This window comes from Saccostrea cucullata, unplaced genomic scaffold, assembly GCF_032062105.1.
Source record: "Saccostrea cucullata isolate Sc308-1 unplaced genomic scaffold, CSIRO_AGI_Scuc_v1 ctg105, whole genome shotgun sequence".
Classification (NCBI taxonomy): Eukaryota; Metazoa; Mollusca; class Bivalvia; order Ostreida; family Ostreidae; genus Saccostrea; species Saccostrea cuccullata.
Window position 1 is genome coordinate 428,726 of NW_026919155.1, and position 27,100 is coordinate 455,825.

Below are 27,100 nucleotides of genomic sequence, written 5' to 3' on the forward strand. Positions count from 1 at the left end.
CTTCCAGAATTATCCAGCAACAGGAATAAGTACGGTGTAAAATTATCGTTTATTTAAAAACATGTTCAACAATAATAAATCCCACCTTCTCGGGCATTTCTGGCATGCCCAGAAAGACCCCGTGAAAGATAAGAAAAAAATTCCTATTTTGTCCGGACTGAAAAAATCAGGTCATATATGAAGAAATTAAAAATATATATATAGGCCTACGAGAATTAAAAAGAAATATTTCTCTCAATCAAAGGTATTTTCAATTTATGTTTTTAACATAAAACATAACTTACTGCAAAAATCTAATTTTGACATTCATTGATCGACGTTATTTGAACGCTCTGAAAGAAACCAGTATCTCTCGTTTCATAAAGCACAGTTACCGCCTGTAAACGACCGTCAACAAAGATGGCGGTGAAAGTGGTTCGGTGCTTTATTTATCTTTTACCAGTTGTTTTAGCCCAAAATGAATACATTCCCATCATAACGAAGGATGATTGTACGACCGTAACAAATTTAGGACAACAATACAATCAATATTTCAATACTTTGTCGATGAGATGCACGTCCTGCTTACAAAATACAACATTTCAAGACGTCAGTTCTGATGGTAAGCCGTGTCTGAACTTGACGTCAATACGAGAAAATCATGATCAATGTGAATTGATGTTTCAGTAATTTTAGATGAGTAATTAATGCCTTGGAAACATTATTTCTTTCACAATGAATGTATAGATCTTCATATTAATTAAAAATTGTTGGTTTACCTTTTCAGGTTACTCATGTGAATGTAAATCAGATTACAAGTATGTAACTAATTTTGGAGGCGCAAACATATGGTGTAGCAAGTGCCCATTAAATCAGGTATTATTAAAATTGACCAACAGAATTAACGAAATTTTGAAATAACTGTCAGACATTTGGTCTAACCAGGGACCTATATACTAAACTAAAGGGATAGGCAACTCCTTCATCGCCATGTTTATTTACCCAAAACATCACGCACAACACTACAAGTTTTTTTAATCTACATTTATTCCCAATAAATAAGATGGTTTCTGATTAATATCATTTATTCCTTTTATGTATTGGAAATGATTTATAATAAATTTTAAAGCATAAGTATTATAATTTAAATATAAAGAAAACAAACACCAAAATATGCGATTTCTCGGAAATACATCTGATCATGGGCATGTGCTGATTTTGAATAAAACAAATTTACTAGTAAGATAAGGAGTATAATCTGTGCTAAAAATAAATCTTGAATAATTTTTTGATAGATTGTTAAAGGTTTTGATCAAATATATGTGATAGCATTAGAGATATAATTAATTAAAGTTGTCTTACGAAATCCCGCAACGTTGGAGATATTGGGAGACTTGTGATAGTTGCCTATTCCGTTACTATATAGGTCCCTGGTCTAACAAAGTCAAATGTTCTGTCAGACCGGATGAAGTTTTGTCAGACCGGATACTTGTACCTTAATTTTGACACGTAAAAAGAAAAAATAACTGCACTAAAATGTACTTTATTTTCAACAACCTTTCAAGTTTCTTTTGTTGGATAGAAACTCTTTTATCAGCAATTTCTTTTTTTATGTTCACCTGTGCACCCCTATCCCATTTGCATCATGCTCAATTTTCTCAAAAGGTAATTTGGACCAATGTTTTTCTTGTAAATTATCAATCCATACAAATACCAGCCTTGCCGACAGGACCGACAGATTTCAACAAGTCTGTAATTGCAGACTATTCCATAGATTCTTCTTTTAAACTTGCCTGAGCCAGAGGTTCAATGAGCTTTTCTTGTTAAAGGGGTCTAACGTCCATCTGTTGTCTGTATACTTTTCCGCATTTTCAACTTATGCACAAAAAGCAGTGGCCCAATTTTAATTGAACTAACTTAAAATACTGTGTTGTTGAAAATAATGTTAACCATGTACAGAATTTTTTTAACCCTATATTCATGATATAAATGTCTACAAAAATTAAGCTGGTTTTATAAAAATCTTACAAACTGTTCATTTGTATATTGATTTTTCATTCTATAGATAAATTGGATGTAAAAGGGTTTGTAAATTATATATGTATTATTTTTTTTAGGTCAGATCAGCTGATGGCTGGGGCTGTGTCACTTGTGAGGCAGGGACAGCATGTGCTTGTGGGGGCAACAATGTAGCAGGTACTTCAGAAGTGAAACAATCATCATTTTCATGAATTATATTTATTGGGTTTGATACTCTTAGTTACAACTTCATTATTGAACTAAATGTACATATGTAACTTTATCAGTGGAGAGGGAGGTTAATGGAGGGCTGGTGACGACTACAGGGGGAGGGGACGCCCGGGTCTGCCAGGCATGTGCTGACTTCACCAGTCCCAATCTCAAGGGTGACAGGTAAATGTTAGATGTATATCAGAAATCATATCTCAGTGTAATTTATAACATCAGGGAAATAGGAAAACATGAAGTGTTTGTCATACCTTCATGCACCCTTCTGTCTATCCTTCATTATGTCTAGGGAAGTTTTTAAAAAACTTTGAACACTGATATGGATTGTTGAGATGAGTTTTTTTGTCAAGATTTTCTGATATTTGACATCAATTCCTCATTTTTTTAAATTAATTTGAGTTTTAAAGACACTGCTTAAAATAAAGTTTTATTAATTCAGATTCATTCACTGACACATAACCAATTTTGATGAGAGCTAATCATTTGTGTTAAACAAGTGAAACATTTGACCATTGGTTGGATGGTACTCACCATAATGAGACAAAGTGTTAGTCATATGACTTAATGACATTGTGTTTTTAGGTGTGAGAGATGCAACATGTTACTAAAAATAAATCCTACCTGGAGAACATGTACCTGTCCTAGTGGCCAGCTGGTAAGTGTGATCTGTTTGAGTCCTTAAATTTACAATAAAAAATAAAAGATAAAGAAATTTGTAGATCAATGCCTATTCAGCAAATATAGATTAAGATTTCAAACAATAAAGATGTTAATTGTTTAAATTCATTCAAATTCCACTGGTAGATAAAATTTGGTAACAGTATTAAAGTTGATTAAACCAAGTTACTTATATTTTACCTTGTTGTGATATAAATGAACTGTTTTGCCATGATTGCCTTGATAGAACAATGTATGAATTTCTTTCAAAATGCTGTGTTTTATACAGCTAGGTCCAGTTTTAATAAATACACATAATTCTGTCTTAAAACACTAAACCTTTATCGGGTCAGTAACATCCAATGACGGAGATACTTCTTGCTGCCTCATCAAGGATTACCTGTACATGAAAACATTATTAGATTATCAACATAGCAGTAGTAATATTTCTTGTATGATTTATTTCAGAGTGGTGGAATTTGTTTCAATAACACCATTAGATCCTTCCAGATCACTACAGTACCTTTAACTGTAAGTATCATTATATTAAAGATAGGGTGTATCAGTGCTGCTATACAAGGAAACACACATTCAGTAAAATTAATTTTTTTTTAATCATATCCCAACAACAAAAAAATTGCACTGTTTGCTGTTTAATAATGTAGACAGTACACTGTACTAGTTTCTATGCATTGTTTTAGTTTCTTAATTTTACAGTTTCCCTGCTCCTGTTAGTTATATTGTATTTTATCTTTATATATACAGAGTGGAACAGCTGAGTCGACGTATGTGAGAGAACATGTACAGGCAGCCTACCTCATGTGTAGAGTAAGTCACTGTTATAACTGATAACCAGTGCTACTCCATGTCAACAAAGTTAGAGCAGAGATTTTGTCTAATGCTGAATACTCCAAGTCTCCAACTTCATTTAACTTTCCTTTTCTTTTTCATAAAAAATTGTAACATTTGATGTTGGAAATGAAGACATGGACTAAATTTTTTCATAATTTGCAACAATTAAAATATTGCTTATACTTAAAAACTGGATAGCATATTTTAAACATTTGATGAATTCTGTTACACCTTTATTGTAGGATTTTGTAAACTCCACGGCTTGCAGATTCTAAGTAACCTTTGTGTTACACCTTTATTGTAGGATTTTGTAAACTCCACGGCTTGCCAGATTCTAAGTAACCTTTGTGTGCTATCTTGGTTTGAGTATGATGCCTCTCTCACCGAGACTAAGACTTGTAACCTGTACAGAAAGGTCCCCGAAAAAAACCTCCCAGCCACACTAGGACAGGATTGGTAAGTACCAGTTTATGGAATCCAATTGTCAGCCATTCTGCTTCCAGGCAGTTTAATTTATGTGTTTAATCCAGTAAAAGAAATGCTTACCCCCTGTGTTTAATCTGTTAAAAGAAATGCTTACATTTTGTGTTTTATTCTGTTACAAGAATGCCTACCTCCCTTTGTTTTATCCAGTTAAAGAAATGTTTACATTTTGTGTTTTATTCTGTTACAGGAATGCCTACCTCCCTTTGTTTTATCCAGTTAAAGAAATGCTTACATTTTGTGTTTTATTCTGTTACAGGAATGCCTACCTCCCTGTTCTGTATTACTCCCAGGAAGGGGACAGAATCCTGGATGATGACTCTCTAACTACGGAGTACACATTTAGTCCTGTGTCTTACCTGGAGTATCGTGTAGGACGGTACACCTTAAACGGAACATACCTAGGCACGTCGGAGGTTAAAGGTGGACGACTCCAGCTTTGCTCGGACACTACCTCAAGACTCAATGCAGCTTATACATTTGGCACTTACTATGAACAGTCTGTAAGTATTCAAGAAATATCTCCTTTTTAAAGTATAAAGTCAATTTCAATTTTAGCTCCATCATTTCATATCCTTGGGAAGTGGGAAAAATTAACGAGGCTGGGGTGTGGCAGCCATTTTCAGACTATTTTTATCTCCTTTAAAAGGAGAGCTCCATATGAAGATATAGAAAATGATCAAATTTTAAAACTAAAATGTATGATTTTTTTCTTTGTGAAATGATAGTAGACAGCTTAAGTTACCGTATCTAAAAAAATAAGTTAAATCTGGTGGTTAATTTGTGATTAATTTGTTGACCCCCCAGCCTCCTTAAAGAAAATTGTGTGTTTTCAGTATTAGGTTGATTGTATAGAGTATTTTGATAATATTTATGTTTGTTCGTTGTTGTACAAGCAGAAGTGACATATACTTTTTATGAACAATAACTGACTGCTTCCTTATTTCAGTGTTCCATTCCTGCGATAGATCTTTGGGACACCCAGAAATACCAACTGGAGTTCTTTGACTTATGTATCCTTTGTTTAAATTTAACCATAATGTGTAATCATACCTTTCTTCAAGGATACATTACAATGACTGAATGGCAGTCTGAACCTTTATTACATTATGTACAGTATACTTACGTTTTACTTAACTTCAACAAGATATTGAGATTACACGAAATGGAGAAAAACAACTGTATGCAGCCCCAGTGAAAATCAACAACCTGGTGTTTGGAGGGGACAAAGTGAATACAGGTAACTAGGACTCATCAGAATCAATGACTAAGAGTTTAAATTTATTATTACACTCTATATGTTTGTATAATGACACTGTAGTGACCACTCATTTTAACATTTAACACTTTATGACCACTCATTCGATACTAATTGTGACCACCCAGTTGTTACAATTTTGTGTGTATCCACAATTGCAGTTTGCTTCCATCATAAATTTAATATACAGTTAATTTTGTGTTCATTCAAGTGTTACACTTTCACTCGTGTCCATTGTGACTCCACTCATTGAAACACATATACATGTACCATTTGTGTGTATACTCATACATGTTAACTCTACCGATTTAAGCGGGAGTGTACCGCTTTTTCACTCCATCTCCCGCCTACCGATTTTATTCATAAATCTACTGCTTTTCTACAAAAGTTTCGTTTAAAGTTTGGTTCGCTTGGGTATCCATTTTTGAAGCCACTCGTCTTAAAATCTCATTAGATATCTCGTGATTTGACCCGGAAGCATACAAACGCTTTTTTTGTACCGATGTGTACATAGATTTCAAGCATGTTTTTGACAATGACAACATCACAGGATGCCAGTGATTACATTGGTTACGATAAATTTCTTTAGCATTACTGCCATGGAAAAGGAGATACTGCATTTAAGAATTGGATGAAAGCGTTTGACATTGTCTATAAAAGCACAAGAGATCACAATTTCATCAATAAAGTCAATAAAAATCACTCGATTGACCAAGCCATGAGGCACATCTCTACTTTCATTTTCGATCATCGCGGTAAATCCGATTTAATTAACGAAAGATAGGAAATAGTTTTAGATCTGTATTAAACCATGTCTTCATTTGTTGTGTTTGACAACTGAATGAACATCCAGAATAATTGCCTCTGGGCTACATCAGCAAAGATCACACTTCAAAAGGCTAAGTTTAGCAGCCAATCAAAGCAAAATGATGAGCATGAAAAACATTCGAATTAGTATAATTGATGTCAAACTTAAGGTGTTTCTGTCTATTTCTTTGCAGTTGATATTTAAGATTAATTATTGTAGTTTTCATTTAAAGCCATACATGTTTATTACATGAAATATATCTTCATCCAAGCGTAAAACAACACACGCGCAATGCTACTGCTTTGGAGGTTTGAATCTCCCTATTTTTCATCACAATAGGTTAACATGTATGGTATACTATTGTTCCACTTTCTTACATAGGAGCAAATTAATAATTGTACAATTGAAGTAAATGTTGTGAATGTTGATAGTAATTATATAAGTTGTTTTTGCTCCTATTTAAGGTTCCAGCACTAGGGACTGGATTCTGACGCGGAGATTTTTCCTGGTGGATAACGTAGTCACAACAGGAGCAGACACTTCTGGAGGTGCGTATCCAGACTCTAAATCCAGACACAGCAGTAGTTCTGATGAATAACGTCCTCATTCACATTTTTTGAGTAGATATGATACAATTTATGAAAATGAATGCAAAATAAAATATTCTTGATATTTTTAAATTTGTCCGGTGTCCGTTTTTCCGTCTGTCTGTAAACTTTTCACATTTGACTTTTTACAGAACCGCTGGGCCAATTTCAACCAAACTTGCCACAAAGTACATTGGGTGAAGGGGATTCAAGTTTGTTCAAATGAAGGGCCAATTCAAGGGGAGATAATTGGGAATAAAATCTTCTTTCAAGAACCACTGTGCCAGGAAAGATGAAACTTATGGAGAAACATCCTCAGGTAGTGTAGATTCAAATTTGTTCAAATCATGACCCCCGAGGGTAGGGCGGGGCCAAAATGGCTGACCAAAGTTTTACATTGAAATATATAGGAATATTCTTTAAAAATCTTCTTCTCAAGAATGACAAAGCCATAATTCATCATATTTATATGGAAGCATGCTCAGGTAGTGTAGATTCAAATTTGTTCAAATCATGACCCCTGGGGGTAGGGCGGGGCCAAAATGGCCGACCAAAGTTTTACATAGAAATATGGAGGAAAATTCTTTAAAAATCTTCTTCTCAAGAATGACAAAGCCATAATTCATCATATTTATATGGAAGCATGCTCAGGTAGTGTAGATTCAAGTTTGTTAAATCATGACCCCCGGGGGTAGGACGGGGCCAAAATGGCCGACCAAAGTTTTACGTAGAAATATATAGGAAATTTCTTTAGAAATCTTCTTCTCAAGAATGACAAAGCCATAATTCATCATATTTATATGGAAGCATGCTCAGGTAGTTTAGATTCAATTTTGTTCAAATCATGACCCCCGCGGGTAGGGCAGGGCCAAAATGGCCGACCAAAGTTTTACATAGAAATATATAGGAAAATTCTTTAAAAATCTTCTTCTCAAGAATGACAAAGCCATAATTCATCAATTTATATGGAAGCATGCTCAGGTAGTGTAGATTCAAGTTTGTTCAAATCACGACCCCCGGGGGTAGGGCGGGGCCAAAATGGCCGACCAAAGTTTTACATAGGAGTATCTAGGGAAAATCTTTCAAAATCTTCTTCTCAAGAACCACAGGGCCAGGAAAGATGAAACTCATGTGGAAGCATCCTCAGGTAGTGTAGATTTCAAGTTTGTTCAAATCATGACCCCCGGTAAGGTGGGGCCACAATGGCTGATCAAAGTTTTACATAGGAATTTATAGAAAATCGTCTTCTCAAGTACTTCAAAGCAATTATTAGTGATAGTGTAGGAAGAAAATGTTTTTAAAAAATCCTTTTATCAAGAACAGCAAAGTCATATACTGTATTAATATGAAGGCATTCTAAAGTAGTATTAAATTCAAGCCCCCCCCCCCCCCCCCCCCCCCCCCCCCCCCCCCCCCCCCCCCCCCCCCCCCCCCCCCCCCCCCCCCCCCCTTCAGTAAACTTTTCAGTTCTGATCTGATTTGTAGAATTCCTAGCCGATATTTGCTCAGGTGAGCGATGTGGCCCCTGGGCCTCTTGGTAAATTTGTTACAGAAATGTTTACATAAATGTAAAATTCAGGAACTCCATTGATCTTGAATATGTATTGGATAGTACATTGTAAATATTTGTACTTTTTAAGATGACTACTGATTACTGAGTAATTTTACCTGTCTGCTGTAGGCGGTACTACACCCACCCCCTCCCTGCCTCAGTATGTGAGATACGCCAAGAGTATCGAGATTTCTGTCACCCTTTACAGCACCCTCCCAAATGGACGTATATATCCTCCTCTGATGACTATCACATACGACCAGGTGTCACTCATCAATGCCCAGGCAGGAGCCTCCATTAGTGTATGTATTAAAACAATTACTCATCAATATCAAGGCACTGGCCTCCTTTATTGTATGTATTAAAACAATCACTCATCAATACCAAGGTAGGGGCCTCCATTAGTATACATATTAAAACAATCATTTATCAATGCTCAGACAGGGCCTTTCTTTATGGTATAGAAACAAGGAGATATGTTGTCCAGTGTCAAATACTGTAAATCACTTTTTATTCATGAGAACTTTATTTTCGCGTAATTACGGGAGAAAGTGTGCTCGCAAAAATTTAATTCTCGCGTATAATAGTATTCCTTAAGAATATATACAGCAATAACCACAATTCGTGAAAATTTTGTCTCGTTAATCAAGATTCAGTGACTATCGCGAAAATAAGGTGTCGCGAAAATTTAGTGATCTACAGTATCTACCGGTACAGTATGTAACAAAAACCAGTTTGCATAAATGGTGTTTTAAATGCTTGAAATAGTTTTCATGTTAACCATTTACAAGTCAGACGTTTCATTTCCATCAAACAAATTTATGATGATCTTTTGTCTGTCATGAGAAGATATCTGTTGGTATACAAATGATTTTTGCTTTACAGCCCACATTTAAAGTGAAGTACAACATGGGATTAGATTCATACAGGAAAGATTTCCAAATTGCCGTGGGAACACTGTCAACATTGGGAGTGATTTTGGCGGGGTATAAAACGTGGGTGTGGTCAAAGAGAGCTGGGCGTCTGGCCATTGATTTTGCTTCTATCATCAACTTTGTGTTTTACGTCAGCGGCGTCCTGTCTAATGTCTTTTTCGTCATCACTTTTGGAATTGCATTTTACTTCCTTATCTTTTACAAAGTAAGTTTATTATAGAAAACTCAATTGGTTGGCCTAATCAATTAATGTAATATGTTAAGAGAAGGAAAAGTTTCTACATTAATTTAGGAAAAACGACAAATTAGATTAAAATCATTTTATGGACTATTTCCATTTGTAAGACCTTTAGGCTTTTATTTCACCAAAGCCTTCCTGTGTTTTGATATTTTTTGACAGCTTTCGACCAGAGACTCTAGTCATCAAAACTTGTTCATGTTCTGTTGACACGACTGTCTCTGGTCAAAACTAGTCAACAAGCTAAATTTATACTTCTGTGTTCTCACAAAGATTTGATGATCTGTTTTTTATCTTGAAATATAATAAATTACTATGAACCCAGTACATTTTTTTAGACACAAAAAAATGTGTGCAGTAAAATCATGAAATGAATGCAATGAGAATTTCATTAAGTTGTCTACAGACACAGAATTGGTATATCTACAGCAGAACTCGTTTAGTACGAACACAGATATTGCGAATTTATGAATATAACAAAGTCATCTTGGATCCCAAGCTATATAATTTCTTATATGGTTAAAACGAATTACAGATATAGCAAAGTAATTTTATAGGTCCAAGTGACTTCATTATAACCAAGTTTTGCTGTATATTTCTCTACAGAGACAGAATTATGTGTATCTATTCCTGTTGGATGGAATCCAATATGAGGAATGGCTGGGTCTCTTTGGATCAGCCTTTGCCCTGAAATGTCTCCAGGTAGCTCATATGATAGCATCACAGTGCACGGTAGACATCTTCTTCATCGACTGGGAAAAACCCAAGGGAACTCTGGGAATCAAATCTGACGGCAGCAAGAAAGAGAACCCGGTGTCAATATGGAGGACATACTTCGTGGCCAACGAGTGGAATGAGATTCAGACTTGCAGAAAAATAAACCACATCTTCCAGATCTTTGCCACAGTCTTCTTTCTGAGTTATGTTGGGTTTGAGAATGTGGCCACCAAGGACCCAAATGGACAAGTGGTGAAGAGTTCGTCAGATTATCAGGCACCGTACGACACCATGTTTAGATACGCAATAGGCGCTCTAGTATATCTTCTTGTTGGTGAGTATTTTGTTTATTTATATATATTAATAAAAAGTGTGAATCATAATAAAATCCATGGCAGATAGCAGTGTTTGAAGATGCATTTTAATGTGCATATACCAAGACTATATTCTTTGAATTTAACTTATTTTTGCACAATGTTTATTAAGCTTTAAATTGATTAATTAATGTGTTCATTTTCTTTTTGGTTTTGAATTACATTGTCAAATCTTACTTTGAGAAAAAAGCAGAGTTTAAAAAAAAATGAGGATTTGTTTGGGGTGTTCTCCCTTACCTTTACATTTTGGTGACTGAAATAAAATCTTCAAATATTTCTTTTTCAGCATTTGTGCAGTGGTTATTTTTTACACTCATCTATGAGAGATTCTTTGAGGACAAAGTTCGTGATTTTGTGGACCTGTGTTCCATGGCTAACATCAGCGTCTTTATCATGCACCATGCTCAGTATGGCTACTACATTCACGGTCGCTCAGTCTACGGGAAGGCAGACACAAACATGAAGGAGATGTTTGAGATGATGAAACGAGAAGAGGTATGCTCCATTTGTGCTGTTATGTGAAGGAAATATCCCAAGTGTAATACATCACCGCAAAAGTGATGACGTCAATATTCTCAGACCTGTACCAATGATCTTGATTATAAAGGATGAGCATATTAGACTGGCATTGGGGGGTTCAATTCATAAGGAGCCCTGAAGCATTTTGACTACTTTTCATCTCTCATGAGTTAGAGGCTCAAGTGAGCTTTTCTGATCATCAAATGTCTGGCATGTCAAGATAATTTATATGCACATGTATAGGCACACTGCAAGACGCTATAACGCTCTTGTTTTTATTTTGCTTCATTACAGAATGCATGATATTTCACAAACTGTACCAATTTTTGTCAAATACTGAAAAATTATCATAATTTATGGAGGCCAAAGTTTGTGGGTAACCAAACTTTTATTACGTCACCTGAGTAAACTCAGTGACCTATTGCTATCTGTTTTCGTCCGTCGTCGTGCGTTGTGCGTTAACATTTGAATATGTTTAACGTCTTCTCTGAAACCACTGAACCAATTTCAATCAAATTTGGCATATAGCATCTATAGGTGAAGGGGAAAAAAAGTTATGAATTTCATGGTCCCTGCCCCCCTGGGGCCGGGGGGGGGGGGGGGGGGGGGGGGGGGGGGGGGGGGGGCAAAAACCACTAAAATTAGTGCAATCTTTAAAAATCTTCTTCTTTACTCTTGGACATCAAGCAGTCAAACTGTTGGTATGATTGTAATCAACATTGAGTCCTCTACCAAAATTGTGAAATTCATGGCCCCAGGGTCAGGGGTTCTAGTGCTAGGGCGGGGCTAAACAGGTTGTATAGTGAAAATGCATTATTTCTTTGAAATTCTTCTTTTCTGCTCCTGGGCATTAAATAAACTAACCAAGTGCATAGGTAAGTTAAAAATGACCGCCTTTTCCAAAATTGTGAATTTCATGGCCCCAGGGTCAGGGGTTCTAGTGCTAGGGCGGGGCTATATAGATTATATAGTGAAAATGCATAAATTCTTTGAAAATATTCTTCTTTGCTCCTGAGTATTAAATAAACTAACCAAGTACATAGTTATGTTGAATAAGGCTACCTCTTCCAAAATTGTGAATTTCATGGCTCCTGGGTTGGGGGTTCTAGTGTTAGGGTGGGGCTTTATTGATTATATAGTGAAAATGCATAAATTCTTTAAAACTCTTCTTTTCTGCACCTGAGAATTAAACCACTGAACTATGTACATACTAGTAGTTATGAGGAGGAAGGATGCCTCTTTGAGATTTTTGAATTTCAGGGTCCCTGGGTCAGGGCTTTTTTGTGTTAGGGTGGGGCTCTAATGTTTATAAAGTGAAAATGCATGAATTCTTTGAAAATCTTTTCTTTTGTTGTTGGGTATAATGCCAATGATCTTAATATATATTTATGACCAAAAAAACCTGCTTCTTCCAAAAATGGTTAATTTCCTGGCCCCTGGGACAGAGGTTCTTTGGGGGATGACATAGTCTGAAATAATTTAATGCTTTGAAATCTGCACTTTGGTATTAATCAATAGCATGATGAAATAAAATTTTTAAAAATTTCCAAAATTTTGAAAGATGTGGCCCCAGGGTCAGTGGTTCCTGTGGGATGGAGAGCTCAACTGTGGACCCGCTCTAACACAAGAAGCCCTGACCCAGGGGCCCTGAAATTCACTAAAAGTGGAAATGCATTTTCTCTTTGTTACTCTGATCTACCTCTGGGTATTATGATAAGCAATGGTGCCTGTTTCAAAATTGTGAATTTCATGGCCTCTGGTTTAAAACATGAATCAAATTCAATTGTTGGAAAGTTGTCGCATGATACTCAGGTGGACCTATAAGGCCCATGGGCCTCTTGTTAGTTCATTGGGGAGACATTTTGTGGTTAACTTATTTTTAAAAATCTATTTAATTTACACTCATTATGATTCTTTATTATAGTATTCTAATTTTGAGTATTGTTTTCACAGAAAGATTTAGTGGGCCAGAGAGGACTTCTTCCCAACACAGAGCAGCAGACATTTGTTATGACGTTACCACGGAAACTTCGTCTGAAATACGAGGAAGTCCTTCTAGCTGTGGCACTGGAGGTAGGCATTGTTTTACAAACAGAATAAAGACAAATGTAAGTGAACCTGATGATGGCTTATTTTGAATTTGAACTTTTTCAGGGGGCAGGTGGAGGCCCACAAGCGGGGAAGGAAAAGGGAGGATTAACAGACAAACAAGTGGAGGCATACAACGTCATTAATAAATTCTTATCTACTTTTATTGACCATGTGAGTAATTTGATTAAAACCAATAAGAAAATGAAAACAAAGTTCTACACTTTTTTTTTTTAAGTTTCAAATTCCTAATGATTCCATTTAAATTGCATATGCGTAAAAATGTCTTTTGTGTTTACAGTTAAATTAAAACTTAACCCATGATGTATTTCCTTGTAGTCTTTGAAGAATCTGGACTACCAGGTCAGAGATAAAACACTTCTGGAGAGCATTATGGATACAGAGTTCTTAGATGCCTCAGAAAAGGGATACTTCTACAATGGTAGGATCTCTCCCTCTCTCCATCAGAAACTTCTTTTGACATTTACATTTGATATGATTTTGCATCAAGTGTCTTTGTCAGCACAGCATTTATTAATGGTTTCCGTCTTTATATATTTGTGCAGATGATGGGCATTCCTTTGACCAGTGTTTGTTTTACGGGAATGAGATCACACTACTTCTGTTTGATACCTTACTTTTCTGTATCATCGATCTCATCGCTACAAACTTTGTCCTCTCAGGAATCATCACTTACATCATCGTAGAGGTAGGTACAGATGTACTAGAGGAGATTTTACTCCTAAACAGCAAAGCTTCATGTTTGATTATTGTTTGTCACAGTTAAGAAGGGAAATAAAGAACAGAACGATGCTTTAAAGCATTTTTGATGATGATGATTCAAATTTATTTAACATGATAGGCCATACCCCTTCCTTTCCAGAGAAAATAATTAAGATGTATTTCAAAACCTTTTCAACAACAGTAAAATTAACATAAAAGCTTTCTACTGTAGTGTAGATAAATTCACTCTGTACAATATGCTATTTCTTTATATTTTGTATCATTTACAATTTTTGTTGTAGCTTGTTGCTTTAGTGCGAGATCATGGAGGAAGGAAAAACTTGGCAAAGAAAACCTTAGTAGATGAGCGATTCCTGATATAGTGCTTAAATCCTGTGATAATTAACTGAGCATTCCAAGGTTGTGTATGACAAAGTTGCTAGTTGGATGAACGATTGTTAAAATTTGCCATTATATTTTATGTTTTATATGCATGTATTTATATTTTGAATGTATTTTTAATGTTTATACAATTCTTTTAAATCTCAGACTAACCGTCCATGATATTTTTGCACGACTGGTTGTAAAAAAACATACATATATACTAGTACGTAGATTATGTGATATTTTTAGTGACCTAGTTAAGCCTTTACCGGTATTTCATTAATTTTATACCTAAGACAAAGTTATTTCTCAATTTAAACTAAACAATCATAATATATGTGAATTACATAGGATTGAATACTTTTTACTTTTATTTGTAAATGATTGTGAATTGATAGGTTATTTTACTGCATTTACAGTAAGTGATTAAAATATTGAAATGCTTGAGTTTTTGCTTTATACATTATCCATTTGTCTGTTCAAATGGTCATTTTGAGATAGATGAATCGTGACACCCTAGAGAGAAGTTTTTGACTGTTGACCTTGTTCAAGTTATCATGGGGGTTTGGAGTATGATTGTCATTATTGATTAGTACAGTGTGGCTTGTTTGATATTCCTTAACTAAGTCCAGTTACATTAATATGAACGATAATAAGGATGGTCTGATACAACCTTTGCAATTTTGGGCCATTGTATTTTGCATTCTCATCACACTACAGTTGTCAAAACTTTGCTATACTCATATTTTATTTGAATCTTTCGGTATAAATATCATAAAAAGGAGTATTTTTTTTCTCATTATTTACTTCACTACTGGTCTGTTTTTACTTTGTCCATCTTTCGATTTTTTTTTCAGTCGATTAAGTTGAAACGAAGTGGCTACAGAAAGATACATTGATTTGTATTTGTTTGATTTTGATTTGGTGTTGTTATGGTTACTAAAGAGATAAAGAGGTCATTTCATAAAAGCAGATTTTTCTGCAAAATTATCAGGAACATATAGGTCCCTAAAAATTATATACTGCTGCGTGGCGCAGTGGTTAAAACGACTGCTCTAGAGTCCCGGAGTAAGTTGATTGATCCCTACAATGCGGGTTGGAATCTCACTGCAGGATATGGAGACCGGTCCTTCAGATGAGACCGTATAAACTGAGGTCCCGTGTGACAGTAGATGGTTGCACGGAAAGAGGTTTTTCACCATTCAATGGTCCTCACCGCTCAATGGTCCTAAGTATCGAGTAAAGGTCAATATTATAGTTCCCCATTGATCGGCAAGTGGTGGCAACGGCGTCTCCATATGAATGAAAGATTTTCAAGAAGGACTTTGAACAACAATCATACAATTACACTCGTAAGACCTCTCATATAGTTTGCCTAGATATCAGAGCTGCCTTCAAGATCGTAGTGGCTACACAGAACTACGGTGTTGAGATACTGGCTTTGCCGCCACCTCTAGGGATAACAGCGCTCAATAGATTTTCCGTAATTATATGCCAAAATGTATAAACAAAAAAAATGCAATCATAAACCGCCTCCCATATGAATATACAAACAAAACAAATATACTCAAAAAGTAAAATAGGAGGTAAAATTTGTAATAAAGATTTAAATATAAAACAAACTTATCATTGACGTGTGTGTGTAAAATTTGTAAGTAGATTTGAATATAAAACAAACTTGTCATTGACGTGTGTGTGTATTTGAATTTTGTACGAACTTGTAATTTGAACGAGAAAAAAAAATGGTCTTGATCATACAACGAATTATCTCTTTGATTATCTATCGTGTTTGAACAATTGAAGTTCTTTGCAACATCATGCAAGAGATAAAGCTTATGGACACTTTCAGCATATCAAAAGTGCAACACCTTTAGGAGTTCAAAATGCCTACGTTTTCTGAATCGCTTCCGGATTTCTATAACCTATCTTTGTCGTTGGTATCTGGAAGTCGCAATGGCGCACTGCTATCAGGAATTTATGTCATGAAAACGATAGAAGATAAATTCACAGCTGCCATCAAGTTTTCATTGTCAAACAATCGGAGCTGGAAGGAACAGATCATGAACCCTGTACATAATTTGTTGTGTGTTTGTTTGTTTGTTGGAATTTCATTTAAAGGTATTTGTATAGTATTACTTCGTTTTTCAAATAATTGTACATTTAATCTACAAAAAGAGGACTTGATGAGAGTTTTTTTTTTTTCAAATACTTGTGCATTTAAGCTACAAAAACGAGAACTTGATGAGAGTGTAGCTCTACTGGTTTGTACAAAATTGTATTGAAATACCAAACGAAAACTGTAGGGCGAATCGAAATAAAAATTTCCGAAAACCATTCCTAGAAATCTGAAAAATAGATTATAACAGAATTACGAGTAGCTATTTCAGTAAAGATCAATTTCCATGGGTCAAATTTTTATGGTTAAAAAATGATACAATATGATTTCGTATTTGAAAACAGATATTGTAGTCTGAACAAACATTTTGTGGTGAAATCATGGGTCTTTACATCCAAGAAAGATACCCACCCCTAAAAAAGCGACTTCATGGTAAATAAACAGATCAAAAATGATTTTATAATTATTTGGTAATAAGAAGTCCTTGTTTTTATGATACAGGATAAAATATGTGATGAATTACCCGTAATTTTAACATCCTTATTTTTGACATTAATTAACAACATATGATTTACATTTCAGTTGCACTATCACAAGGTGAAGATGGTGGACATCCGTTTGACCCTAACAAACTTATGAAACAGTTTATGCAAATGAGAACGGATCAAAACGCGTTCGGTTCCTATAACCCAATAGACGTTAAAGAGGCAGCAAAAGCTTATTTCCAGAAAACTCCCCCACTTGGGGGTATGCCTCAGGCTGGAAATGTCCAAGCTGAATTGAATGGGTTCGATCCGAATGGTCAGAGCATGTTTGCTGGCCACCAATCAGAAATATGGAAGTTTTCTTCCAATTACAACCCAAATAACAATTTACACAAGTATGTGTCAAAGACGACAGATGTAGGATCGCTTGGAAGCATCCATACACCAAAAGAGGAGCTCAGCCAGGGTATGTCCAGTCAATCTCATTCGAACAACAACTTTGGTGCCAACACGTTGATCAGTAATTTGGTACCTGGCACTGATAAACATAATTATGGACTTGGGGTGGGCACACCTTCCACCTTCGCTCTACCTTTGAGCTCAATTCATATACCTAAACCATCCGCAAATCAAATGTCAGGAACCACTGACACAGATCAAGGCTTCAATCCTAATCACTTAAACCACGAGCTTTTTCAAAACTTAGGATACAATCCCGAGACTGTTTTATCTGAAACAATTCTCCCACATCATAATCCGATGGCATCGATTGGTCAAGGATTTGCACACCCCTCACAAAATCTAGAAATAGGGAACACGGACACAACACATAATGGCGGGACAATGACTCAAGATGGAGGAACAGCTGGTAAACAAACTGATGGAACCACCACGAATGGAATAAAAGACGGTACTGCTTTAGCTGGCGCACAAAATGGGGGCCCTATTTCTCAGAATGGGGGAACACTGCATAGTGGAGCATCAGCACAAAATACCGGAGCAAATATCGGAACTGGACCCTTGATTCAAAATGGAGGAAGTGTGAACCAAAATATTGGTTCAAAATTACAGAATGGCGGAGTACAGGCCGGAATAAGCGCGAATCAAAACGGTGGAACAGAAACGCAAAATGGGGGATCTGTAATTCAGAATGGTGGAGTAGAAACAAATAATGGGGGAACAACCGCTCAGAATATTGGAACACAGAACGGAGGTACTGCGAACCAGAACGGCGGAAATTCGGGATCACAGAATGGAGAAACGGTAGATCAAAACGGAGGAAAACCCACAGGCAGTGCTACACAATCTTCAAATCAGCCTAAATACCATATTGTTTTGAACAGTAACGGGGAACATGTACTTGTGCAATCAACAGACCAACCAGGCAAATACATCATCATCAAAACCATATCCAATGAAAAACTTGCTAACTATTTGATAGCAAAGTTGTCGTCATCCGTTAGAAGCGGATCTCCGGTTCCTAGTTCTCTGTCTGCGCTGATGTCTGTTCAGAAAACGCCAAACATTCCCTCTAATTCTAATGAAGAATCCGCTCACTCAGCAAAAGACGGATTGCTCCTGAACGAGAACTCTGACGGCTACCATGCTGTGCCAATAGAACAAATAGGAACATATGGTACACAGCCAATCCGGGCGTCTGGAATCGGGGGACTGGGTGGTGAGCACGTTGGACAAAGGCAAACAGATTTCGGAATAGGATCGCTAGGAAAGGGGTCCCAATCAAGAGGTCCTCAGAAAGGACCAGTTAACAGTGCTAGTTCATTCAGTATGGATCAAGTGAACACAAACCCGTATGTTCATGTAACTGGAATAGGAACACTTGGCTCCAGCGCACAGTTACAATTGCCTGGATTGGAGTCTGGAGCAACAGCGCATGCCACAGGGATAGGAAGTCTCGGCCATGAACAAGAGAATGGCGGAGAAAACTCGCAACTTAAAAGATATATAAGGTCATGGTGGTGAAATCTGAAGTCAATGACCGATAGTTCTGAGTAAAATTTACAGATGATATTCTTTGAACATTAACTTAAATCTTTCCCGAAAATTAAGTGTGTATGCATTTCTTTTGAGAAATACCTTGCAGTTTATATAAATTAAGTATCATTAATAAAATGTTAAAGAAAAATTGTAAAACCAGAATTGAAAAATCTACGTTTTCGAAGATACCCGTTACCTGCATACTCAGTAATTTACTACTTGAAAACATGTACATGTTTAGCTTTTATTTTTGTAATCAGGAAAAGCGTTTGGAATAAATTTCATGCTTGTGCCATTATCTGCAATAATCTGGGTCAAAAAGAGAAATTATACAATGATGCTTAACAATACTGATATCAAAGATAACCCATTATATATCGAAGTCTTACATTCATTTGGGACTTCATTACAAAGAATGTCATGAGAGGATCATTTGTGGAGTACTAGTACTTCAACTAGCAAAATCCTTTATTCAAAAAAAAACAAACAAACACAGTAATAATAAGTTACCCAGCTGCAGTTGTATGTTTATTTAATTACAACAAATTTAATACAATTTTTATGAAAAGGCATATAAAATTAAGCCTTCTAATGATTTAAGTAATTAAAAAGAACATGAACTTCTCTGCAATCCACATCAAATTCGCATCATTTTGTTGTTCATCTTACATGTATTTCCAAAAGGATGCATTTTAAAATCAAAAAGTGTTTTAATCACTACAGGTTTCAATAAATAGATCAAAATTCAAAATACAAAAAGAATCAGCTGTGATTTATTCGGTCTCGTTTTCTCCATATAATCAGTCACTCATCAAACAAGTCTTTGAGGACTTTAGCTTGGTGTTTCTTGTGAGGCCTCCAGTTGTGCTGTGTTGTGCTGCACCTGTTAGTAAATCATTATAAAAAACATCACTTGTAAACTATGAAAAAATCAATACCATGGCAATTGTTAACAAGACTGATTCTCTTACCCAGTCTTTTTGTGCATTGTGTGGTCAGCCTTTTGTTCCCCACTCTTTCGTCTGCAGCAAGACCATACCAGTTTAGGGTTCACTACAAAGAAAGGAATGTTTTAAAAGTTTGTGTTTAATTAAAGCATAGACAGATACAGAAGCCCATTTAGAAAGATATTCTAGCTCACACCCACTTACTTATATATCCTGGATGATGCCTACATTCTCTGTCGTTCGTGTGTATGTCAACAAAAGGAGCCAAACAATTCATGCAGTGACCACCGGTCAAGATGGAGGATTTCTTGACCTTTCTGTAAAAAATTGAAAAGACAACTTGCATAAAAATAAGACTCCCGTATAACATAAGTCAAAGAATTCAGGCTTGGATGATTTTTACACAATTTTATATGGATATTTACTTTTTAACTGTCTTCTTCTTGTATTCTGATTCTGAACATTCCTTAACTTGAAGAGCTGTACAACAACAAAAAAATAAGTCTTTATTCAACTTATTAAAAAAGTGCTAACACAAAAAAGTTTCTTAACATGGAATTATACATTTCATACTATGTATACTGCATTCTAGCTGCAGATCTGTAGCTCTCCGAAAAAAATATATTGATAGACCGGAAAAGTGAAAAAACTGTATATTTATACAAAAAAGATTATTTCTTTCAAATTCTTGCCTCAATGGCAAAAAAGGAAAGATTTCAAAAAATTCCTTTATCCTCAATCAAGTACTCTCGAAGTTGACATCTGAACAAAGCGTATTGGACCGAATTATGAAACCAAAATGGCAGTATAAATCCAGTGTAACAACAATTATGTGGAATGTTTGGTTGTGGAAACAAAAAAATTAGGAACACACGGTTAGTAATAAGATTACAGTTTTAAAAACATGGAGAAATAAATCGAGAACCGAGCGCACTTTTTTTGTGCGCAAGAAATATACAGGAGCTCTCCGGTCTATCAATATTTACAGATCTGCAGCTAACTGCATTCCAGTGTAATTAGGCACAAAAAATCTATAAAAAGTTACCAATGTCTGTAATGGAGCTGAAATTTGGATCTTGGTAATCCCATTTCCTATACATGTACGTACGCGTACGGCGAGCAGTCTGTAAAATTAAAAAAAAAAACATGACGTCAGACGCTTCTCACTGAGATTAAGTTCGAGGCTGTTTTAAGTTTAGAAATCCTTGACTTGCAAAGATGAGGAGACAGTTTATAAGAATGCAAACAACTTTAAAAAAAATATATAATAATCTACTGACAAATATTCAAATGTCATTTTGTAATAATATGGAAAATACCCTAGTTATTCCTAACCTTTTTGGCGTCCCATTTTGTGTCTTGTTTTGTCTGGATTGTTTCTGCTATCTGAACTAGATTATACTTCACAGCCTCAAATTGACTCGGGTCTTTCATGTATAACTTCACTGCAGTCTTTTTCTGGTTAGAGTTAATGAACTCGGTATTTTCTTTATCACAAAACCACACGAATAATTTAACTTTGTCATAATCTTGTTTCACACATTTATATTGGGCGGATTCAGTAAATTTCTTTACATTTCTCGCAAACATTGGAAGATAGATCTCCCTCACAAGATCTTTTCTACTTAATCTTTTATTCTTCATACAAACAAACTGATCTCTGGTCATCCGCTGTTTTTGAACATCGGAGGTAGCTGGCAGTGGTTTGGGTCGCGAGTTAATGGCATCATACGTCAGTTCATCAAAAGAGCTGTTAACCAGTGCGTTGTAGACAATGTACAACAATTTAGTTTTCCCATACTGTTCCAGAGAAATGGTCTCTTTGATAATACCACGCAGATAATTTCTAAGAGAAAGGGTCATTTTTGATAATTCTTTCTCTTCGAGGTGCTCCATCACGTGACGCAAGTCATCCATCGTCATCAACTGAGAAATGTTAGTTCCTGCAACAAATAGAAACATACAACTACATTCCTATATTATATACTAATCGAGAGAAGATGGAAAATCTGACTTTATAATCTTTGGCTAACTTTATTTTGGCAAATTTTCATATAGATGCTTGTTTGATAAGTAATAAACCATTTTTATTTTAAAAATTTTCTAGATTTTAAAAAAATTTTTTAGTTTAGAGATCATACTGTTTTTCCTGCATGAACAGACAGCAGATGCCAGTCTGCCAAGGTATGTTTTCGGAATAACTCGATTTTCCTTCAGATTTCTCGTCAAAGCATGGAATTGAACCCGATCCCCATGAAACAGGCATTCCTCGTAGTTTCTGTCGGCCATATCTAAAAATGTTTAGATAAGTTATATTATAAAATTATCTAAATTAACGGCACTGCTATCATTGCATTGCACCCTTAAAACAAAGGTGCTGGGAAAGTTAATTAACAATTAGAGTTGTATTACACAAATGAACAATTTAAAAAAAGACATTGTTTTCCAAATATAAAACTATGACTCTGCAAGTTCATGTATAATTTAGCTCTTCTTGAATGAGACGAAATTAAAACCCTGTTACTTAAGCATTGAATTATCATTTTTTGAAAGATGCAGTCTCATAACTGTAATGGTGTGTGCAAACAAATTGAGTAACGCGCGCGATATGATGAAAATTTGTTTGCACACACCATTGCAGTTATGAGATTGCATCTTTCAAAAAACGATAATTCAATGCTTACCTTTACATTTCATTTTCCGCAATTTTGATTTTTCTATTCAAAATTCCTGCCTTATCCTTCATGTAAGTTGTATTTGATAAAATAGCCTTTGGAACAGCTTAGTCCGGAAACAAAAATAGTGCACAATGATAACAGATAACAACAATCAAAGTTTTATTTATTTTTTCAATCTAAAATGATAAACTATATTTTTACAACAGAAATACAAATAAATCGTATAACTGACATAATTTTTTCGCTTTGTTCATACAGTAATGGCGTAGTCCCTGTACATTCATACGCCAGACAGACTTTGGTGATTAGGTCTTGTGTGTTATGTGTATATATCACTTGTGATTTAAATTTATAATGCTTTTCATTAGGGTCAAAGTAAACGTAAATATAGGATAATAATGCATTCTCCTTTCAAGAACCACCAAATCTTGTCAATTATTCATCTATATCCATCATACCGAACTAAACAGTCGATCGATTGATTGATTGATTGTCTGTTGTTTAACGTCCCTCTCGAGAATTTTTCACTCATATGGAGAAGCCAGGACACAGTCGAGGAATGGACTATATTATTCTCTGACATAATTTAAGTTTTGTGCTTGACATGAGCTACTAAAACTAATACTAGCATAATTATAGATACAAGAACTGTTAACATGGTTTAAACATAAAAAATATTTTTAAAAGACTTTTTAAAAAATAAAATGGATTATATTTTGTAAAAGTAAATAATTTCAACGCAAGAGACTTATGAAACGGAAATGGTTGTTGTTTAGTTTCGTATAAACGTTTGACCTACGTTTTTATATAAATTCTTAAACACTAAAAGATAATAATTCTCAGATCATACAAGTAGTATGAAACTGCCTGTGTACTGGGTCTGCACTGAGGTAATACATGCTGTACTACAGGAACTCAGGATACCTCTCTGGTGACGGAGTTGATAAACCTTGGCTAGTTCCTTCTCTTGCATACGGTCGTATGACCTGAATAATGCAGACGGTTGTAGGGGATAAAGAGTTAAGTGTTTCACAGCACACCAAAGCACTTAAGACCAGAATAAGGCAGTCACTTGGTTGTAGAGAGAGGTGGCATACCACAATTAGAGGTGGGGGAAGTGCCAAGATGCAGCAGAACTAGTGGAGTGGCAGGACTAGTGAAATTCAATGCGGGAGACACCCGTTGACCACAGTTAGTGGTTGTCCAATCAAGAAGAAACCCATTGTATTTATAATAGATTTTATTTGGTCAACAAAAACCTGAGTTAACAGGTTAACGAACCTAAGTGTAACGCCTGGTAATACAAGCCATATATCACAACACATCAAGCTCGGCCGCGTTGCATGTTACACTTATGTATATATTGGGCTTTCTTTAAAGTTACCGACTTAATTATATGTTGCTAAAGCATTTCTTACGAAACCTAAAAATCTTATTTTGTCTGGAAATTATTGAAACTTCGAGCATTGTCGAATTTCGAATTAAGTGTTCGGGATAAAGATTACTATGTGAAAATACAAAGATTTGTCAATCAAACACACAATAATTATATAATGAAAATATTAACTACAAATCTGTGTCCAAGTACACTGTACCTTTAATTCATACATGCAGTAAAGTCATACAGATATTTATTATACTGTAGATATTTATGTAAGAAACAATATTTCACGATCACGTACCTTGAATGCAACTGTTCACCCTGTCCAAAGAGAATAAACAGCTGATTTTACATAAAGCTATTAATAAATATTAACATTACTTATTCTGGAGCGTTCTAAACATGACGAAACACATTGAAATTAATTAAACCGAAAGTAAAATGAAAATAGACTGGCAAATCAATGTTTACATATTTGAACACGCGTCGCCAGTCTACAACCTGAAGGCACATACTTTTTATTTTTCGGCATTTTGTCTTTCCGCAATTTTTTTAGTTAACATAGAAAATAACACCATATAAATGTATTTTCTATTTTGATAAAAAAAATTGTGAGAAGACGTATTACTAGGGTTCATTAAAATCAGATCCTCGATGATCCTTTATAACGATATGTCAAATTTGTTTCTCAAAAACTGGTTTCAGTTTTGAACCAGTTTTGTAAACTGTTCATTTGTTCCACAAACTGGTTTTAAACTAGTTTAAATACAAAACCGGTTTTCTAGTTGTTTCTGTTGTAACTGAAACCAGTTTGTTAAACCAACAAACCACCTCCGATGGTGGTTTACAAAAGGGCGATAAGTATTCCAGTATGGCGATGATGCAGAAAGATGGTGACTATTATTATAAGTTTTTTTCGAGAACAAACAACTTTTGACTTTAATTCCACTTTCTGATGTTTTATTTAAGGCTTCAGAGAAAAGATAAATACTGCCATGCATGTTTGTTCATAAAATGATAATGAATATAGAAAATGTTAAACTTTCCTTTTAAAAAATAAGTTTTGAATCCTTTGGACAAGCTTTAGATGCACTATTGAATATAAATGCTGCATTCTATGTAAGATATTATAAAGAAGGAACAAATAAAGTATAATTTCTTGGAATCTTTTATTAAGAAAAAAGATTTTATATTATTTTTTTCTGTATATTTTACCCGTGAAATAATGCATTTTAAATTCTTTGTAAATTATGGTAATCAACCCTAAAAATTATGTTATCCTATACTATTGCACTTTCATATTGGAAACGTGATATTTTGTAAATTCACATAAAAAAGTCATAAAATTTTTGCAATTCTATCTCTTTTTTTCACCAGCAGTATTATTTCCACGTTACATTTCCAATTAATATTAATGTAATCAAGTATGTAGCTTTTAGACGCCATCTTGTTTAAACTGTTCATTTCTTTTACCGTGGTAAACCGGATGGAAACTTATATCCAGTTTGAAAACTAGTTTTAAACCTTAAACCAAAATCTTAACTGAATAAATTCGCCCGACCCCCGACATATTATTGAAAAATAAAAATGCCAACTGTGTGCTTTCATGTCTGATTTTAATCAGATTGATTTCCTTTTAAAATTTACACATAAATTTTTAAAGTAAAAATTTTCACTTAAAATAGATCAAACAAATTATACTAATGAAATCATACATGTAAATATTTCCAAATACCTTAATTTTACTATTTGGACTTAATGAAATATGTTGAACATTCATGTCACTGTATATTGTAATGAAGTGAGAGAAAACTTCTTAATCATATGTGAATAGTAATCATAACCTTGAAATAAACCCTAAAACCGCAGGTTCAACCTTTTCCAACAATTTAGACCTATCCTAATTTCTAAATTTTTTTTTTCTATGAAACATTTCCAGATTGTCTGGAAATTAAAATATAACTTTAAATTTAGAAATTAAGGCTAAACCAAGTAAAACAAAGAAAAAGTTATGATCAATAAGAACACATCGATATCTATTACGTGTGCGTATATATGCTTTCTGTGGAATTTTTCCTTCAATATCAGACATTCAATTTTATTCTAAATAAGATGCTTGATCATTTCCAACTGCGTGTTTAAATATGTATTTATTTCAAAGTTTGTACCAGTGATCAGAGTTATCTCTTTGATCATCTTCCTGTATTAGTGTTAAATTTAAATGACTTAATAAAAAAAATTGTCAAGCTTATACCAACCTTTGTACATATATTCAAGTTGTGTGGCCATCTTTTGGACAGGGGGTCACCAGAAGCTCATGTTAACTTAATATTCTACATCAATTAAAAAAAACATGATGATTTCATTTTTTTTTATCATATTATGACAATAAACATTTTTAAAAAATGAACATACAACATAATCTGCTGATCAACAGCGTATGTAAAATTGACAGAAGTTTCAATAGTAGAATGAATATATCGCATGCTGTCCTAATCTTTACACTTGCACCAATTAAGCCGCATGTAACGTTAGACCCATCCAAAGCAAGCTTATTGCCTTTGTCAATGGCAATGTCCGTTGCAACGACAGGGAGACTTTGCCAGCTTTCGCGCATGCTCTCTGGTAAAGCATCCACATTGTCTAAATTTTTCACTTCTCTTCATTGAAGATGGAAGTTCAAGTTTGCTTTTTAATGCAAGGTCTTTCTCAGGCTTCCTTTTCCACAGTTTATAAAAAGACACCATATTTTGTCCATTCACTCCATCAGCCATATTAACATTAGAAAGAGAGTCCTGACACGAGCACGAATAGACTGCATCCTTTGAACTGATAGAGGAAAACGAACAGCTTCGTCTTGGCACCGTTCCAACATCTGAGGACTGTCTGGAGGAAAACTCGAGTTCACTTGCAGAGTGAGGTCTCAGACGGGCACCGTCCGGAGGCTTTGTAGTTCCGGTAGTTGTAGGAATCTTGATGGCATCAGAGCTTCTGCTTCTATGCTTTAGATTGTGTCGTGTTCGTCTGATGACTTTCTCTTCTTCACATGGGTCGATGACAATTTGGGGAATAGCTGCCCCGTCATTATTAAGCT

The 27,100-nt window shown here is 35.0% G+C and overlaps 3 protein-coding genes across 3 annotated transcripts; 2 read left to right on the forward strand and 1 right to left on the reverse strand.

Moving 5' to 3' along the window:
• Positions 1–360: 360 nt before the first annotated feature.
• LOC134280750 (meckelin-like) lies at positions 361–14,820 on the forward strand. Its single transcript, XM_062763209.1, has 21 exons — positions 361–601; positions 767–855; positions 2,097–2,175; positions 2,286–2,391; positions 2,809–2,881; positions 3,352–3,414; positions 3,649–3,711; positions 4,040–4,191; positions 4,478–4,721; positions 5,168–5,231; positions 5,366–5,458; positions 6,749–6,832; positions 8,553–8,725; positions 9,309–9,563; positions 10,203–10,647; positions 10,974–11,182; positions 13,160–13,279; positions 13,361–13,468; positions 13,634–13,736; positions 13,861–14,003; positions 14,320–14,820. The coding sequence occupies exons 1-21, from the start codon at positions 400–402 to the stop codon at positions 14,398–14,400; spliced, it is 2,949 nt and encodes a 982-aa protein (XP_062619193.1). The 5' UTR covers positions 361–399; the 3' UTR covers positions 14,401–14,820.
• Positions 14,821–16,416: 1,596 nt separating this feature from the next.
• LOC134280191 (uncharacterized transmembrane protein DDB_G0289901-like) lies at positions 16,417–18,985 on the forward strand. Its single transcript, XM_062762612.1, has 2 exons — positions 16,417–16,519; positions 17,100–18,985. The coding sequence occupies exons 1-2, from the start codon at positions 16,462–16,464 to the stop codon at positions 18,983–18,985; spliced, it is 1,944 nt and encodes a 647-aa protein (XP_062618596.1). The 5' UTR covers positions 16,417–16,461.
• A 514-nt stretch (positions 18,986–19,499) lies between these two features.
• Positions 19,500–24,464, reverse strand: LOC134280354 (uncharacterized). The gene is made up of 8 exons (XM_062762764.1): positions 24,308–24,464; positions 22,089–22,238; positions 21,283–21,890; positions 20,993–21,071; positions 20,373–20,427; positions 20,152–20,264; positions 19,972–20,053; positions 19,500–19,883 (listed from the first exon to the last, which is right to left on the reverse strand). The coding sequence occupies exons 2-8, from the start codon at positions 22,234–22,236 to the stop codon at positions 19,805–19,807; spliced, it is 1,164 nt and encodes a 387-aa protein (XP_062618748.1). The 5' UTR covers positions 22,237–22,238; positions 24,308–24,464; the 3' UTR covers positions 19,500–19,804.
• Positions 24,465–27,100: the final 2,636 nt, after the last annotated feature.

Coding starts and splice junctions, on each gene's coding strand:
- LOC134280750 (XM_062763209.1), top strand. CDS start 400: ATGGCGGTGAAAGTGGTTCGGTGCTTTATTTATCTTTTACCAGTTGTT. Junction 856..2,096: donor GCAAGTGCCCATTAAATCAG/GTATTATTAAAA, acceptor TATTTTTTTTAG/GTCAGATCAGCTGATGGCTG. Junction 13,280..13,360: donor TTCTAGCTGTGGCACTGGAG/GTAGGCATTGTT, acceptor GAACTTTTTCAG/GGGGCAGGTGGAGGCCCACA.
- LOC134280354 (XM_062762764.1), bottom strand. CDS start 22,236: ATGGCCGACAGAAACTACGAGGAATGCCTGTTTCATGGGGATCGGGTT. Junction 20,428..20,992: donor CAGCTCCATTACAGACATTG/GTAACTTTTTAT, acceptor GTTGTTGTACAG/CTCTTCAAGTTAAGGAATGT. Junction 19,884..19,971: donor ACAATGCACAAAAAGACTGG/GTAAGAGAATCA, acceptor ATTTACTAACAG/GTGCAGCACAACACAGCACA.
- LOC134280191 (XM_062762612.1), top strand. CDS start 16,462: ATGAACCCTGTACATAATTTGTTGTGTGTTTGTTTGTTTGTTGGAATT. Junction 16,520..17,099: donor TGTTGGAATTTCATTTAAAG/GTATTTGTATAG, acceptor TTTACATTTCAG/TTGCACTATCACAAGGTGAA.